The sequence below is a fragment of the Amia ocellicauda genome, chromosome 4 (genome assembly GCF_036373705.1).
Source record: "Amia ocellicauda isolate fAmiCal2 chromosome 4, fAmiCal2.hap1, whole genome shotgun sequence".
Taxonomy (NCBI): Eukaryota; Metazoa; Chordata; class Actinopteri; order Amiiformes; family Amiidae; genus Amia; species Amia ocellicauda.
In genome coordinates this window covers 20,641,724-20,660,110 of record NC_089853.1, presented here as the reverse complement: position 1 = coordinate 20,660,110, position 18,387 = coordinate 20,641,724, and the positions used below count along the sequence as shown (strand labels likewise).

The 18,387-nt window shown below is 40.9% G+C and overlaps 1 protein-coding gene across 1 annotated transcript in view; it reads left to right on the top strand.

The window, feature by feature from the left end:
* Positions 1-11,324, top strand: part of cgnl1 (cingulin-like 1) — a 42,774-nt gene extending 31,450 nt beyond the window's left edge. Inside the window, exons 15-19 of the mRNA XM_066701320.1 lie at positions 6,996-7,079; positions 7,780-7,904; positions 8,474-8,582; positions 8,716-8,879; positions 9,235-11,324. Of these exons, the coding sequence (XP_066557417.1) occupies positions 6,996-7,079; positions 7,780-7,904; positions 8,474-8,582; positions 8,716-8,879; positions 9,235-9,373 (621 nt within the window). The 3' untranslated portion in view covers positions 9,374-11,324. The remainder of the gene's footprint in view (positions 1-6,995; positions 7,080-7,779; positions 7,905-8,473; positions 8,583-8,715; positions 8,880-9,234) is intronic.
* The last annotated feature ends 7,063 nt before the right edge of the window (positions 11,325-18,387 follow it).

Below are 18,387 nucleotides of genomic sequence, written 5' to 3'. Positions count from 1 at the left end.
CATGTACAGTGAGGGAAAAAAGTATTTGATCCCCTGCTGATTTTGTACGTTTGCCCACTGACAAATAAATGATCAGTCTATAATTTGAATGGTAGGTGTATTTTGACAATGAGAGACTGAATAACAGCAAAAAAATCCAGAAAAAAACGCATTTCAAAAAAGTTATAAATTGATTTGCATGTTAATGAGGGAAATAAGTATTTGATCCCATATCAATCAGCAAGATTTCTGGCTCCCAGGTGTCTTTTATACAGGTAACGAGCTGAGATTAGGAGCACTCTCTTAAAGGGAGCGCTCCTAATCTCAGCTCGTTACCTGTATAAAAGACACCTGTCCACAGAAGCAATCAATCAATCAGATTCCAAACTCTCCACCATGGCCAAGACCAAAGAGCTGTCCAAGGTTGTCAGGGACAAGATTGTAGACCTACACAAGGCTGGAATGGGCTACAAGACCATCGCCAAGCAGCTTGGTGAGAAGGTGACAACAGTTGGTGCGATTATTCGCAAATGGAAGAAACACAAAATAACTGTCAGTCTCCGTCGGTCTGGGGCTCCATGCAAGATCTCACCTCGTGGAGTTTCAATGATCATGAGAATGGTGAGGAATCAGCCCTGAACTACACGGGAGGATCTTGTTAATGATCTCAAGGCAGCTGGGACCATAGTCACCAAGAAAACAATTGGTAACACACTACGCCATGAAGGACTGAAATCCTGCAGCGCCCGCAAGGTCCCCCTGCTCAAGAAAGCACATGTACAGGCCCGTCTGAAGTTTGCCAATGAACATCTGAATGATTCAGAGGAGAACTGGGTGAAAGTGTTGTGGTCAGATGAGACCAAAATTGAGCTCTTTGGCATCAACACAACTCGCTGTGTTTGGAGGAGGAGGAATGACCCCAAGAACACCATCCCCACCGTCAAACATGGAGGTGGAAACATTATGCTTTGGGGGTGTTTTTCTGCTAAGGGGACAGGACAACTGCACCGCATCAAAGGGACGATGGACGGGGCCATGTCCCGTCAAATCTTGGGTGAGAACCTCCTTCCCTCAGCCAGGGCATTGAAAATGGGTCGTGGATGGGTATTCCAGCATGACAATGACCCAAAACACACAGCCAAGGCAACAAAGGAGTGGCTCAAGAAGAATCACATTAAGGTCCTGGAGTGGCCTAGCCAGTCTCCAGACCTTAATCCCATAGAAAATCTGTGGAGGGAGCTGAAGGTTCGAGTTGCCAAACGTCAGCCTCGAAACCTTAATGACTTGGAGAGGATCTGCAAAGAGGAGTGGGACAAAATCCCTCCTGAGATGTGTGCAAACCTGGTGGCCAACTACAAGAAACGTCTGACCTCTGTGATTGCCAACAAGGGTTTTGCCACCAAGTACTAAGTCGAAGGGGTCAAATACTTATTTCCCTCAATAACATGCAAATCAATTTATAACTTTTTTGAAATGTGTTTTTCTGGATTTTTTGCTGTTATTCTGTCTCTCACTGTTAAAATACACCTACCATTAAAATTATAGACTGATCATTTCTTTGTCAGTGGGCAAACGTACAAAATCAGCAGGGGATCAAATACTTTTTTCCCCCACTGTAAATGGCAGCTCAGCCTGGTGGCAGGGATTGCCAAGATTGCAGAGAATTGCCAAAAGATTTTCATGTACATTTTTCTGTTGTGATAATAGTACAATTTTCAGTTCATTTGTACACTAATGAAACTGGTGCATTACCAAAGTGAAAGAGGATCTTGCATAATTGTTCAATTTGGCTGCCAGCCATATCAGTATTAGTAACACTGCCCTCACAATTTTCATGCATCAATTGCAAAAGACTCTATTCCACATCCTTGCCAAAATATGTAAGCGACCAACCGTATACTTTGGTGTGCAGACTTTTTATCCGAACTTAGCTAGGATTTGAAAGAGAAATCTCTCTCTCTCTATGTATGTATATATGTGTGTGTGTGTATATATGTGTATACACTCACCTAAAGGATTATTAGGAACACCTGTTAAATTTCTCATTAATGCAATTATCTAACCAACCAATCACATAGCAGTTGCTTCAATGCATTTAGGGGTGTGGTCCTGGTCAAGACAATCTCCTGAACTCCAAACTGAATGTCTGAATGGGAAAGGTGATTTAAGCAATTTTGAGCGTGGCATGGTTGTTGGTGCCAGACGGGCCGGTCTGAGTATTTCACAATCTGCTCAGTTACTGGGATTTTCACGCACAACCATTTCTAGGGTTTACAAAGAATGGTGTGAAAAGGGAAAAACATCCAGTATGCGGCAGTCCTGTGGGCGAAAATGCCTTGTTGATGCTAGAGGTCAGAGGAGAATGGGCCGACTGATTCAAGCTGATAGAAGAGCAACTTTGACTGAAATAACCACTCGTTACAACCGAGATATGCAGCAAAGCATTTGTGAAGCCACAACACGTACAACCTTGAGGCGGATGGGCTACAACAGCAGAAGACCCCACCGGGTACCACTCATCTCCACTACAAATAGGAAAAAGAGGCTACAATTTGCACAAGCTCACCAAAATTGGACAGTTGAAGACTGGAAAAATGTTGCCTGGTCTGATGAGTCTCGATTTCTGTTGAGACATTCAGATGGTAGAGTCAGAATTTGGCGTAAACAGAATGAGAACATGGATCCATCATGCCTTGTTACCACTGTGCAGGCTGGTGGTGGTGGTGTAATGGTGTGGGGGATGTTTTCTTGGCACACTTTAGGCCCCTTAGTGCCAATTGGGCATCGTTTAAATGCCACGGCCTACCTGAGCATTGTTTCTGACCATGTCCATCCCTTAATGACCACCATGTACCCATCCTCTGATGGCTACTTCCAGCAGGATAATGCACCATGTCACAAATGGTCGAATCATTTCAAATTGGTTTCTTGAACATGACAATGAGTTCACTGTACTAAACTGGCCCCCACAGTCACCAGATCTCAACCCAATAGAGCATCTTTGGGATGTGGTGGAACGGGAGCTTCGTGCCCTGGATGTGCATCCCACAAATCTCCATCAACTGCAAGATGCTATCCTATCAATATGGGCCAACATTTCTAAAGAATGCTTTCAGCACCTTGTTGAATCAATGCCACGTAGAATTAAGGCAGTTCTGAAGGCGAAAGGGGGTCAAACACAGTATTAGTATGGTGTTCCTAATAATCCTTTAGGTGAGTGTATATACACACATATACATATATATATATATATATATATATATATATATATATATATATATATATACACATATATATACATACATATACATACATATATATATACATATACATATACATACATATATATATACATATACATATACATATATATATTATATATATTAGGAACACCATACTAATACTGTGTTTGACCCCCTTTCGCCTTCAGAACTTCCTTAATTCTACGTGGCATTGATTCAACAAGGTGCTGAAAGCATTCTTTAGAAATGTTGGCCCATATTGATAGGATAGCATCTTGCAGTTGATGGAGATTTGTGGGATGCACATCCAGGGCACGAAGCTCCCGTTCCACCACATCCCAAAGATGCTCTATTGGGTTGAGATCTGGTGACTGTGGGGGCCAGTTTAGTACAGTGAACTCATTGTCATGTTCAAGAAACCAATTTGAAATGATTCGACCATTTGTGACATGGTGCATTATCCTGCTGGAAGTAGCCATCAGAGGATGGGTACATGGTGGTCATTAAGGGATGGACATGGTCAGAAACAATGCTCAGGTAGGCCGTGGCATTTAAACGATGCCCAATTGGCACTAAGGGGCCTAAAGTGTGCCAAGAAAACATCCCCCACACCATTACACCACCACCACCAGCCTGCACAGTGGTAACAAGGCATGATGGATCCATGTTCTCATTCTGTTTACGCCAAATTCTGACTCTACCATCTGAATGTCTCAACAGAAATCGAGACTCATCAGACCAGGCAACATTTTTCCAGTCTTCAACTGTCCAATTTTGGTGAGCTTGTGCAAATTGTAGCCTCTTTTTCCTATTTGTAGTGGAGATGAGTGGTACCCGGTGGGGTCTTCTGCTGTTGTAGCCCATCCGCCTCAAGGTTGTACGTGTTGTGGCTTCACAAATGCTTTGCTGCATATCTCGGTTGTAACGAGTGGTTATTTCAGTCAAAGTTGCTCTTCTATCAGCTTGAATCAGTCGGCCCATTCTCCTCTGACCTCTAGCATCAACAAGGCATTTTCGCCCACAGGACTGCCGCATACTGGATGTTTTTCCCTTTTCACACCATTCTTTGTAAACCCTAGAAATGGTTGTGCGTGAAAATCCCAGTAACTGAGCAGATTGTGAAATACTCAGACCGGCCCGTCTGGCACCAACAACCATGCCACGCTCAAAATTGCTTAAATCACCTTTCTTTCCCATTCAGACATTCAGTTTGGAGTTCAGGAGATTGTCTTGACCAGGACCACACCCCTAAATGCATTGAAGCAACTGCCATGTGATTGGTTGGTTAGATAATTGCATTAATGAGAAATTGAACGGGTGTTCCTAATAATCCTTTAGGTGAGTGTATATATATATATGTATATGTATATATGTGTGTATATATATATATATATATATATATATATATATATATATATATATATATATATGTGTATATATATGTATGTATGTGTGTGTGTGTGTATATGTATATATATATATATATATATATAATATATATATACTTTTCCTAAATGTTTCTTTACCATTTGTTACATTACACGATGAGACCTGCCAGTCAGGACGCCGTCAGCTTTGTGTTTTCTCAAGGAACTAATATGATGAGATTCTCAGTGTTATCGGAGAAGCTTGTGGTTCCCTTTAGACCCAACTATTGTTGCTTGCATCAGTGAAGAGACCGCTGTGATGATGCAGTGGGAAGTATTGGTTGTATCTTGAGGCTGAAGTAGTGTGTACACAGATATGGATCAGGACCCATTGGTGGCCTTTCCCTTCAACTGTTGAAGACAAGTATTCTTTTTTTTGGGGGTGGTGGTGGATGTAAAGATCTTATATGATTTGGCTATTCCGACAGACTGACAAGAAGGGGGAGTGTCTTCCAATTCCAACCAAGTGTTATCTCTCACTCTAGCCCCTTTCATCTGCGCCAACTGCATCAATTGACCTCATGCCTGAACGAGCAGGGTCACGACACAGTGCCCTTACAGACATGTGATGCTTTTCTGCTTTGAAGAAAGTAGCTCAAATCACTGCGGATGGAGAAGAATACCAAAATAAAGAAAGAAAGAAAAAGAAACCACGAGGAGAGAGTATGAACCCAACCACATACCAAATTCAATATTCAGCTCTACGCAAGGAAGAAAAATTAATACAGACAGCTCTCGCTATATTTCTGGGTGTTTTTAGAAGCAGCCTGTAGTTGCTAGGGAAACCGCAAAAGCACACAGAGGAGGAGACCAGGCTTCTGTCTGTGCGACTGGCCGCCGGTGACTAATCGTGCCCACTGCGCACCTGCTACTCTCCAAGCACCAGGTGTGCTCTCTCCTCTAAATGGGAATAATCTCCCTCTTCCCTGGATGTGGGATAAAAAAGCTGATTAGCTGAGCCAAGTTCCGGCCTGCTGAGTCAGCTCCCCGAAGCATTTAGCTTTGTGTGTGTGTGTACCAGTATGTAGGCCATCATTCAAAATGCAGTGCCCAATTCAGCTTCTAATTGGCACAAAATATCCTGCATTCTAGGCCTCCTCTTAGGAAAGAGCCCCTTCTCTATCACTCAGTGTCATGCCTGTTCCCCCCATTAGTTCTGTTCAATCAGGGCTGGTTAATCTCACTGAAGACTGGGAGCCTTCAGTTCAATTTGAGGTCATGTTGGCAGGATCTGGTTGGAGGGCAGGTAGTTGTATTTTTTTCTGGTGTTCAGAAGCAGTGTTTATAATGATCAGTTAGTAGTGACATCTCTATCATCTTACAGCTTGTGTATGCGTGTGTGTGTTGTCTCGCAGTTCAGTGCATTTCCACCCTGGTGTACAGTGCAGTGTGAAACCTTCAGCTAACTAATCGGTTTATGCGGAAAGCAAGTTTCATGCTCACACTGAAGTCACAATGGTTGTGTGACCTTCACACTGTGTACCCTGGCCTTGCTCTTTAGCAGGAGCCTTGCAGGTTCTGTTCCCTGCACTTAAAAGGGCATTTCCGATGAGTCAGTGCTGCTGTAACTTTCCTTCTTCTCCAACTGTGTGTTTTTTTTTTTTCCTTCAGTAAAACTGTCCTTTCATGATTTGTATTTATTTATATTACGTAATTTTTGTATAATGTTGTTTCTACCTGGGACCTACCTGCCTGTTAGAAGTACATTTTCCAAAGCAATTCTCAAAGCAGATCATAGGGAAATGGGAGGCGGGTTTACAAAGCGTCAAGTTCCAGTGATTTTAAAAATTCAACCACTACAGGTCTCCACCCAGAGCACAGACTGGGCCCAGCACTATAGAGATTGCTGGTTCAAAAATAGGCTACTTCTTTGCTGACTGTAACTGGGATTCCCTTAGGAGTGGCACATGACTGGGCAAATTAGAATGGCGCACAAAAAGGCGATTCTAAATGTATTCTAATTTTAAATGAAGCTCTACTTATTTATATCCCCCCCATTTGAGTTCAGTGGAGCCTTTTCAGAGATGGTTCCAGTTGGCGTAGTTATTCAGCATCGCAAATAACCGTGTATGCACAAAGGAAAGCCGCACATGGCACTAGTAACGAGAGGCACTCGCTTATTTCCATTTAACAATTAAAATCATGCAGATAATATGCACCCTTCTGCTAATCTCCTTCAGCAGTAACTGTAACTGCTCCCCCACAGGGGATGGTGGCATTAGAAGGAAGAAGTTGTCGCACTGATGGATTTGTTTTTATTTCTTTCTTTCTTTATTTTCTGTTTTCTAGACAGCTGAGTCTTGCAATAGATGTCGAGCTAATGACTCATCTTTTGTTTCGATGACAGGTAGAACAGATGAGGAATGAACTTCTACAGGAGAGAGCTGCGAGACAAGACCTGGAGTGTGACAAGATTTCTCTGGAAAGACAGGTAGGCCATCTTGTCAGGTGCCCTATTAATCTCATTACTGCCCGGGGAAAGTGGACAGTTTCTATTAAGACCTGATTAAACTGAAATAAAGGAGACTTCTTAATCTTTTATTTTTTTTATTTCTCTCTCTCCTACAGTAAATCTGACAACCTTATCTTCTCTCTTTACAGCATATCTTCTTTCTAATGAAATCCTTTTTTTTTTATTCTCCAGGGAGGTTTTTTTCATGTCAGTGTACCTTTCCCCTCCACCTCCACTGCTTTCTTCCATTCCTGCTGGAATGAAAAACTAAAAACTTCAGTCAAAGAACAAACGCTATATACACATAAAAAGATACAGAAAATTGCATTATATAATGTTCATTCCAAATTTCCAGATTTCCAGCACCCTTTTGCAGTACCACACTCCCAAGATAAATTGTCCATGACAAGCCTAAACATTCAGGCACACTTGAGACAAAATGGGCTGCACCATTATCTGTGGTTCAGTTTTTTATTCTTATTATAATTTGAAACCCCTGCTGTCTTTGAAAACATATTTCTTGTAGCAGTTCACCAACTAGTTTACTTGACAGCTTGCAAATGCAAACAGTGTTGCTTGTGTACACTGCCACCTTGTCTTGGGAGTAGCCCTGTGCACCTCTATTCATATGTTTAATTTAATTTTTCTTAAAAAATTATAAAATCGTATCTGCCTCCAGAGCAAAGATCTGAAGAGCCGAGTGGCTCATCTGGAAGGCTCCCAGAGGCCCAACAAGGAGGGGCTGGTATCTCAGCTGGAGGCCAGGATCCAGGAGCTGGAGGAACGGCTGGAAGGTGAAGAGAGGTGAGCAAAGAGGAGAGACATCAGGATGAGCACTTCCTCCAGGCTCTCTGTCTCGCACACTGACTTAAGAGAGCCTCCTTGTGCACACAAACTGTAACAGAGCTGGCCAGAGAGGCATTGGGCGTGTGTTTATAGTCATGCAGGTAACATCATCTGACTAAGTAAGTCAAAGTAGTGGGAGTGTTTCTCTGCAGCAGGAGTTTGCCCTGTCTATCTTATGGACCATAGGGGAGGGATCTAGGATCCCAGGCTGGATGGGAGAAACCAGGTGAATTTTGACTTAGTCTGTGACAACACACAGCTATTATAGCATGTGCAAAGCCAGAAAGGCTGACACAAGATCACAGTGTGCCTCTGCCTTTGTGAACAGGTGCTCCTACTTCCAGTTCACTAACTCGGCTGTCCAGGGCTGTCCAGAAGTTAGAAGTTTAGCGTGGAGTCGCTGGCTTTGTACTAAATTCCCTCATTGCTGAAGTGTTTGCTGGGGCTGAGACAGCATGTCCCATCAGCCCACCCCCCACCATCCTGTCAGCCGTGTTGCTCACTGAGCTCTGCCCCATGTCTTCCAGGGATCGGGCTAACCTGCAGATGGCCAACCGCAGGCTGGAGCGCAAGGTCAAGGAGATGATGATGCAAGTAGATGACGAGCACCACACGCTGATGGACCAGAAAGACCAGGTGAGTGCTGCCCTGGAGGACCACACACAGATCGTCCAGCCCAGTGTCATCATACAGATAATTTCCCTTATCGGAGCAAAGTGAGGGAGAGGGAGAGTTGGGTAACAGTTGTTTTAACCCCGTGTCCTTTCAGCTGAGCCTGCGTCTGAAGGCGCTGAAGAGGCAGATGGACGAGGCAGAGGAGGAGATCGAGCGGCTGGAGCACGGCAAGAAGAAGCTGCAGAGGGAGCTGGACGAGCAGACGGAGGCCAATGAGCAGCTGCAGGCCCAGCTCAGCACCCTGCGCAACAGCAACAGGTGATCCACCCACCTCTAGGGGGTGACACTGCCCGTTCTGCCGATGTTTTATGCTCTTTTTTTATACATTTATTTTGTTTGTTTTGTGAAAGCAAAATCAGGCGCTTGGTTTTAAGGTGTTTAAGGTGAGGCATCAGCATTCCTTACAGCAGTAACACTTAATGTGCTAATTATCATTATCATCATCATAAAGCGAAATCTCCTAAGCCGAACTGCACCATCAGACCCTCAGAAAGCCTCAGCTTTTCCACTACAGGCTAGAGGGCTCTTGAGGATGTAGTGTCTGAACTTTGACTTCCCCCCCGCCCCCACCACTTCTCTGAACAACATCTTCCTCTGCTCTACCCCCTCTCAGGCGCAAGAGCACGTCTGCCCAGCTTCTCAGCGACCTTGATGACGAAGATGACGACGACGACCTGAGCATCGACGGGGAGCGTTTCTACAGCTCGTCTTCAGGATATAAATTACCGCTGGATGGCCCTGCTCTGGTCTGAGTTGTTGATTGGGTTACGGACGCTGCACTGAGGCGGAGATCCAACTCTGGGTCGCTGCTGGAAAGGACTCAAGCCACATACCACTTGAGCAAATTCTGACTGTCTGTCTTCTCCTTCGCCTGAGTGTGACTTCAGCTGTTCCAGATCCATAGTTTGAGATTTCACTCACCCACCCCCCCTTCTATTACCACTATTGCAGTGACCTCCTCTTTTGTAGTTATCTGCAACACCCTTCTCTTTTAGTTAATCGTCATAAGCAAGAGTAATTTATCAGCATCATATCTACATTTACAGACCATTATTACATTTAACCTCATGCTTTTCTTTTTAAGAACGTGTTACTTTGTGTTTATTACTATCATTGTTTTTTTCTACTTAACTGGACCATTTATGCTGCCATTCTATTGAGTGTTAAGCCTTAAACACAAGTGGAGGGAAGGCGTATTCTTGTTTAATTTATTACGTCCTTTCTACAAACAAGAAGGAAATGCAAATGAAGGCGATTTTTCATTTTTTTGTTCCTGTAAGGGAAATTGACATGAGGGATCATATTTTATATATTTCTTTATAATAATTTTGTATATAGATAAAATGTAGCAACACCTATTATTTTAAAGCAATGCATTAATTAGTCAATTAGTATAATATAGTTTTTGTTTTTGTTTTTTTGGTATTAGGATTTTTAAATGAAGCAAACTAGAAATTGCTTTACCAAAACCTTTTGTTTAAAAACAAAAATAAGAGGCGGATCATGCTATTTATATTGGATCTTGTATTGTATACTACTTCATTTATTTAATGGTGCATTTATTTTGTGCTTGACTGATCATCAAAACTTAGTTTAATTCATTCAACTGTTTCAAAATACATGAAGCCTCTATTTCTGTAAAACTAGAAAACAAATTGCTTTACAAATTAGCAAGTATGCATTAGCTACATTCCTTGATCCTTAAAAGGTTGATAAGTCACTGTTACCACTTTTTAAAAGAACACATACTCGTACTCGCTCCATTTTTACATGTCTGAATTGCACATGTGGAGATGAAAACAGTGTTAATGTTAAACTTGCCACTTTATTCAATAGCTTTATTGTTAACAGTTCCTTCAGGTAATCTGAGGTTTCATTGTGAATGCAAGTTACTATAGAGCCTGGTCTTTAAACCAGCACAGTGGTTAAAATAAATTGTGACAAAACACAGGGGACAAAGTCAAGCAGGCACCAACACATCCAAATCTGGAGGCTGAGCATTTGTGCCTCCTTGTAAGGGCCTGACGTAGAGTCTCAAGTTATTAATTCTCCAGTGCTGAAAACTAGTCAATTTCAGTTTATTTTTTTAAGTGAGAAGGGTGTGTGTTTTCATATGCATGGTCTCTGCGCTTCTTAAAGCCACTACTGCACAATATTGTATTGACAATCGCTAGACTGGACCACACTGTGGTGTTTTGCACTGTGTATTCGATGCGCCCCCTTGGCACTGACAAGGCTGCTATTGGCTTTGATTGTTGCTACTCCCACAAGCCATTGGGGGATGGGTCAAAGGTTATTTACACTGCTACCTCTCTGTGTACTTAACTGTAAAGCTGCAGCAATACCTTTTTAAAATAAAGAATTATTAGCCAACCTCACATGGATGGGTTCCACTTCCTCACTTTCATTTGGCAGAAACATCATTTGCATTTTTAAGATGTTAAGTCCATTACTATCCCCATTTTCGTATTAGTTTTTAGATTTTTTGTTTCAGCAAGGTTATGTAACTCATAACACACAAATGCACTCAGTGTAATTTAATTTGCCTGGGGAGACGGGAGTTGGAGAATTTTTTATTTTTTTTGCTTATCGTTTTATAAAAGACCTGTATGATTCTATATGTGATTATTTGTATTTACAAATGGGATTTGCTCCATGATCAAGAAATGGAGCCTGCAATAAAAAGTGTATCTTTGAGAATAATTGCTTATGTTATATCCTGAAAATCAATACTGGGGTAAGCATGTTTATCGACTTATTTACTTTACAGTAAACAGTAATTCATATTTCTTTATTATAAATGCCAGGGCAAACCACTGGCAAAAACCAACCCATTGCAGATGAACAATGTCCATTGTTGACCACACATAAATAGTTGTTTAGTATGTATATCTTTAATCTCTATCTTTAATAAGCAGCTGTGTTGGGGCAATAATGTAGCCCACCTATAACAAATCCCATTCAGTTCGCCTGGAGCAGGTCTCTTCACCAAACCTGGCACCCTCTGGTCTAAATGGCGGCATCAATACAACATCCCTAGTTGCCCGAATTGCCATTGTTCCTGTCAACACTATTGACACCACTGAGACATCTTGAGTAAGAATTGATTAATCTGTGAGGTGGCACAGGATCACAGGCCCCACCCTGCTGGGCTGTCCAGTATCACCTCATGGCTTTAAGAAGATCTTCACTGAAACAGCGAAAGACCCTGAGGTGTCATTTAGAGTTTGTCCTTTTATCCGTGGGTCATAACATACATTTGTTGTCCATCTTCAGAGCAGGGGGCGTATGACCTTTTCACATGAGGTATGAACTTTCCATTTTGCCCTATTAAGCCCCACACATCGGCAACTAGCACACTGAAGTGAGTATTGTTGGCAGGAGATGCCAGGGGTTGCCATTCTTGGAATTCCCACACATCACTGTGGTGTCAACGGGCGGCACTCGTGGCTCCACTCAGTTTGAAGAGGGGGAAACTATCTTCGACCGATCACTTTTCATGAGAGATTAATGTAGTGAAGAAAAAATATGTATCTTGCATTGGCACACAGTTTAGTAAAAGAACAGTTTTTACGGTTGATTGAGTTTGTGGTAATCCTTTACTAATCCAAAAACAGGCCAACTGCCTAAAGCCTTAAGTTAAAGTAAACACCTTAAGCTCGACCTAAGAGGTATTTTCACATGTTCTGTACAAAGTGCCTGGGAGTTCTGTTTTATGACAATTTCTATTTCTATTTAAATGAAATACTTCAGGGACAGATTCCAATATAACAGATTAAACGCAAGCTTTTAGTTGAGGTAAACTCATGAAGCCTACTTTACAGTGCACTACATGGGGAACCATACATTAATATATAATATAATGTCATCCTATATCGATCCACTGCTGGATAAGGTCCTCCCCAAGATGTTTCCACTTGCTTCGATGTACAACTTCCCTTTTCCGTGTCATGTCTCCAAAGTTAGTTTCTTCTTCTCATCTTTCATGTGGTCTTTCTGTATCTCATGGGATACATTCAATAGTTTCCTTTATCTTTTTTTTCCACCATTTTCACTCTGTCAATGATGTCACACTATGTATATGTATATGCTCAAATACATATTAGCTAGTGACATAGATGTACACATTAACCCAGGGAAAGGCCAATGTTGAAAACCAGACGAGTGTCTGAAATCCCCTACTAGTAACCCTAACCAAACAGGAACCCTATCATCATCACGTAACTTCATCTGAATGCAGAATTATGCTAAATGACTCAAAATAATGCTCTGTAAACAAGCTCAGTATAACCATAAGACCACTGCAGTGCAGAATGGAGAGACTTTTCACTATAAATCATTGTATTACTACCTACCCCATTTTAATGCCAGATAACAGCCTGAACCCCAACCTTAGCCAATACCAAAATTTCAAACTAGGTCCATACATAACCACACAGAATTCAGTTAAGTCACTAGAATAGCAACCCCAACCTTAACAAATCCATTAGTCTACAGGGAATTCTTACCCTAACCCTGTTTAAATATGTAACCTTTATTTGATCACTTGAGTTTAACATAGAAATACCAAAAATAATTACTTGAGAACAAGTTCAATGGTACAGTAAAAACAAATAATATAATACTTACCTGTATTTTTAAATATAACATCTCTATGAATAACAAGTCTGGATTGGTACTTAAAAATTTAAAGAGGGTACTTTAGCATTTTAATATCTCACAAACACATGAAAGACATGCTGACACTGAGATTTAGACAACAATGGGAAACACCAGGTAACAGTCAGTCTGTATAAAAGTATAGGTTGCAGTGGAATATTAGTTACTAGCAGTAGTGGATTGGCAATCTGGAGCACCAGGAGAATTCCCACTGGACTGGTTGTTCTGTGGGCCTGAGGTGATTTGTTGCTGTTTTATATTTTATTTTTTATATCTGTGGGTACTGGGCCAGCTGCAGCAATCCCCATTCCAGACCGCACCCCACACCGGGCCACAGTTCGCCAGCACCTCCAGCACCACAAATTGATTCAAAGTCCAGTGCTGTTTTTTGGTCCCAGTTCGTCCCTGGTTAGTGTTAGAGTCCCCCAGTAAAACTTGACTTCCATTACGGTGTAGGTTGCATTTCTACCGAGATATCTGAATTGCTTGTGCGTTTGTATGGGCCTAGCTTGGGGTGGGGGCTGAGGCAGGTGATAGGCCTAAAAATATGGTTGTTAACCTAGTGTGTAGTACAATGATGCATTATCCAGCAATCGAAATAGACAGAACTGCAATGCAAGTTATATTTTGAGTTGCAGAAACGCCATGTAAAATGACCAAGAAAACTCCAATGAGTATAAGATTGTTCAGAAGTTGGCCTCTTGGCTCATTGAAGGTTTTCCTTGTATTTTTTTAATCCCCTACTGCCCCCTAGCGGTGAGTCTTGAAACAAACAAAGGCATGGCCTCATTTTATTTGTGAAATGTCTGATACTCAGGGACGGTGAATCTGATAACTTTGCTGCAGGTAAGAGCTTTTCATTTTGTTGTCATCAAATGGAGGGCGACTGATCAGAGATAATTATGGTCCTATTAATTTCATTTCAATATGGGAAGCTGCCATTATTGCCACTGAACTAATCCTCACAATAATCATAAGACAACCCTTCATAACTGTAAACATAAACCTCATGCTTTACATAGTTCCTAGCAATAGTCAGTTCAGCATTACATTCAGAGGTTTCCCACAAAGTCTGCAACTTTCCTGTCAAACATGTTGTTCTGTTATCAGATATTGTAGCCAGGTACAGTGCAGTTGCATCAAGGGGAAATCAGTCAAGCACTGCACAACACGCATACAAAGACAATAGTTGAGGGTATCATTAGGGTAAGAGAAGTGCAGAGCAAAATATACAGACATTAGACTAATGGGAAATACATGCTGTGTGTGTGTGTTAAACTAGCTTACAATTGAAATGCTTACTACTGAAATATTGCTATTGCAAAAAATGCAGTGACCTACAGAAACTGTTATCCTTTTGGAAAATCTGAATCATTCCTGGTCAGCAGGATGGAAAGTGCCAGTCAACAGGACCGGCTCCTGCTCCTGTCTAGTCATGCTAAGCTTGAGCGGTTCCTCATGCGATCCAATCTAAAGACTAAAGTCAGAGCACGTCTTGGGTCATGTTTTTCAGGGCAACTAATCTGAACCTTTTCTCATGGAAACAGAACTCGCTCACATACCTTTAAATATGAACTTTTTCATAAAATATAAAAGTAAAGATTATTTGTTTGACATACCAAGCATACCTTCCATTTCTTCAGACATGCATCAAGTGCCCTTGTAAAGATGGAACAAGATTTGAGGCTCTGACTTAACTTTCCTAATTGTTTAATCCCCTAAACCAGTGGTTGTCAAACATGTCCTGGAGTTCCAGCAGAGCTCTCAATTACTTATGTGAACCCTTAATTGAAGTAATCTGATTACATTTGACTCTTTAAGTTGTGTAACTGATAAAAAGTTGATTCCTTGATAATTTCCTTATACAATTTATACTTATCTTAAAACCCCTACTGTTAAAAATAATTAAAAAGTGCTGATTTAAGAAATGATTAGTTCAATTAAGGGTTACATTAAGTAATTGAGATCTCCATGGGAACAAAAAGCAGCAGGGTAGGTGGTACTCCAGGACAGGTTTGAGAACCACTGCCTTAAACTATTAAGCCGCTTCCCGTTTTGGTTGTGAAAATGTATCCTTCTCAATCTTTAAACACACACGTGCAATAAGTGAATCATTAAATGGATTGAAGGAGAATTAAACAGCTGGAAAAATAAACAAAAGTCCCATCCAAAACTGAGTATCGATGGCATGATTTTAATCAGGTAATGAAATGCCATGAGGCGACACTCCCTCTGACAGATGGCTTTTCTGAATGTTTTTTTGCATTGCAGACAACATGTCTCCCCAGTAAACAAAATGTGTCCCTGAAGAAAAAGGCCCACAGGAGGAGAAGAGGCCAGCTCCACTCACGGCCATTCTCCGCTCTCTTTTGTCCCCAAGAAGGCCATTCACTGTGGAAATGAGAAATTCGAAACACATTTCATGTCATGTGGAACAGTGTCCCTCAGGTCAGCTCAGTGCTTTTTTGCCTTTTGTTGTGGCTTAAAAACTGTGTAACTACTTCTTGCGGGCACCTCCTGAGACTCTCTTGTGTGTCTGACGTGTGCTGAAGGAAGAGAGGGACGGAGAGAGAAAGTGGCCTGAGATGGAAGCCGCGATGGAAGGGTGTGTGACACGCTGGGAGGGGATATTGGTTTGTGGTGTAAACACAAAGCTGAGGAGTGTTTACATACTTAGCCAAACACAGGTCGAGTCTCGTTTCATAACCAGGCTCTCATTACTCTATCTCCATTGTCCACTCGAGTGCTCTTCAGCTCATTATATTTGTCAGTCTTTGCTCTAGGAGAATACACAGCAATCTGCCAGCAGCATGGTTCCTAATAGCTAACATTTTTCTTTTTCAGAAATCTGGTTACTTAGTAAATACATTAGGCTTGATTTATTAAATGGCTTGTGTATTTAATCGTGTCCGCAGGAAACTCTAGTTTCAGACTTTCTTGTCTTTAACCCAACCCTCAAGCAATCTGTACTTGCAAAACTAAGAAAGAGGGAGAACAACTTTGCCTAACCTGAGCTGAATGCACACCATATTTTCCTAGGTTGCTCCAAACAGGATACGCACTGTGAAATACAAAACAAATGTCTGCCTGTACTGTTCACAGTTGACGTCGTTGTCTTTCCTGAGATGCAAGAACTCCAGGTATGTGCACCAGGTGACCGATTAGTTATACAAAATGTAAATGTAAAAGTATGCTGGAACAACAATGGCTGCTATTGTTGTTATGTACATCTGTTTTTGAATTTTTAACCTAGCATTTCCGGGCAGTCCTTGAAGACAGCTATATTTATGGTTATTGCCTTGTTATCTATCAGCATCAGTTTTATCAGCATGCACATATTCAAAATATAAAATACACACTGTAAACTTAAAATATAATATTTCATACTAGTAAAGCATATTGTCTTTCTCTGAATTTCGTACTGTGTTACTTTCATGTAAAAAAAAAATGTTTGTATTTTTTTGTCAATTAAGACATGTCTCTCCACTAGATGTTGGGAAGTTTTTGGAGAAACTTTTTAAAACTAGTGTTTCACTTATTTTAACCTGGAATCACTACAGTGCTTACATACACACTGAATGTATACTATACACTAATACCAGGAAATACAGTATGTTAAAAAAATGCACATAGATCATATGCAGCAAATTCCTCAGAGAAACCTGCAATTAGCCATCAAGAATGTTCCTGGTGCAAACTCCCATGGCATGTGTGTTCATATTGAACTATCTATAATATCAGATCATTTAATCTACGTTTTGCCTAATTCCCCTGGGGGCATCTCTTATACAGCACACAACTGTCCTGTTCGAGGTATCTGGTATTTCTCATAAGACCAGGTGAGCACAATCGTGAGTGAAGTGCAGTGAATTGTATCGACCAGACAGACAATAAGATGAGCAGCAGCTTCATAAGTAGTGTTCATGCTTACGTGGGTGGGGGCACGTGGGTGAAAAGGCTTAACATTACATTACTTTTTTGTAATCTATCTATGTATTATGCTAGTATATTATTATACCAATACTTATTTACTCTTCTTGGTACTTTCTTTTGCAACTTGCATAGTTTCAGTTCAGATTGAGTCCTGCTATACATTGATATGGGACTTAGAAATAGATGCAAAGCCATGCCTCTGGTTAATAATTGTGTCGATGCACAATGAAGCATGTTTGATTTTCTGATTAACTTCTCAATAGAATAGAAGAGAAATGCCTTCCTGCCCATGTAAATATTTTAACTTTGATCATTGTTCTGCTTTTGATATAACATGTACCCCTGTAAAATAAATGGGAAATACATACACACACACGTATATACTGTTCATATACAAACAACATTATCATTAACCAATATTGATGTACTGCTGGATGAAGGCCTCCCCAGGATGTTTCCACGTGCTTCAATCTCCAGCTTCCCTTTCCATCTCACCCCTGCAAAGTTTATTATTTAATCTTTGTGTCATTTGAAATTTATGTAACTTTTGCGTTTAGTGACCTGGTTTCACAGCTATAAGTGAGCACTGGTAGTTTTTATTGATGAAATACTCTTCAGGCAAATGGGTTGATTATTTTTCAGCAGTGTGCTGTTTCTTCCAAATTTGTTCCTGATTTGTTGTCCAAGATAGACATAAATTCTGACTTCTAATTGTCCGTTGATGTACTTCAGTTTTCTTAGATTTAATAAACCGGTTAACATGACTTTGGTTTTACTCAAGTACATTTTTAGTCCAGTTTTAAGTTTTCTTGCTTTCATCCGAGAGTTCTTGATGAGAGTTCTTGTTTTTGCACGTATATGAAGATGTCATAATCAGATCGTAAGTTATTCAAATAAGCTCTTTTTAACTCGATTCCTTTTTCTTTCAATTCCCGAATCTTGAACACTTCTTGCTGTGAAGAGTTTTTGACAGATTGTGTCTCCTTGATGTAATCCTTTGCAGATCTTGATCTTTTCAGTGTCTTGGCCGAGTTGGATTGTTGATATCCATTTCTGTAGATATATTTTTAATAAGAGTTTGTGTGTGTGTGTGTGTGTGTGTGTGTGTGTGAGTGATTTTTTTTATATTGATTGTGCAAGTTTAAACTATAGTTAACAGGGTATAATCTTACAA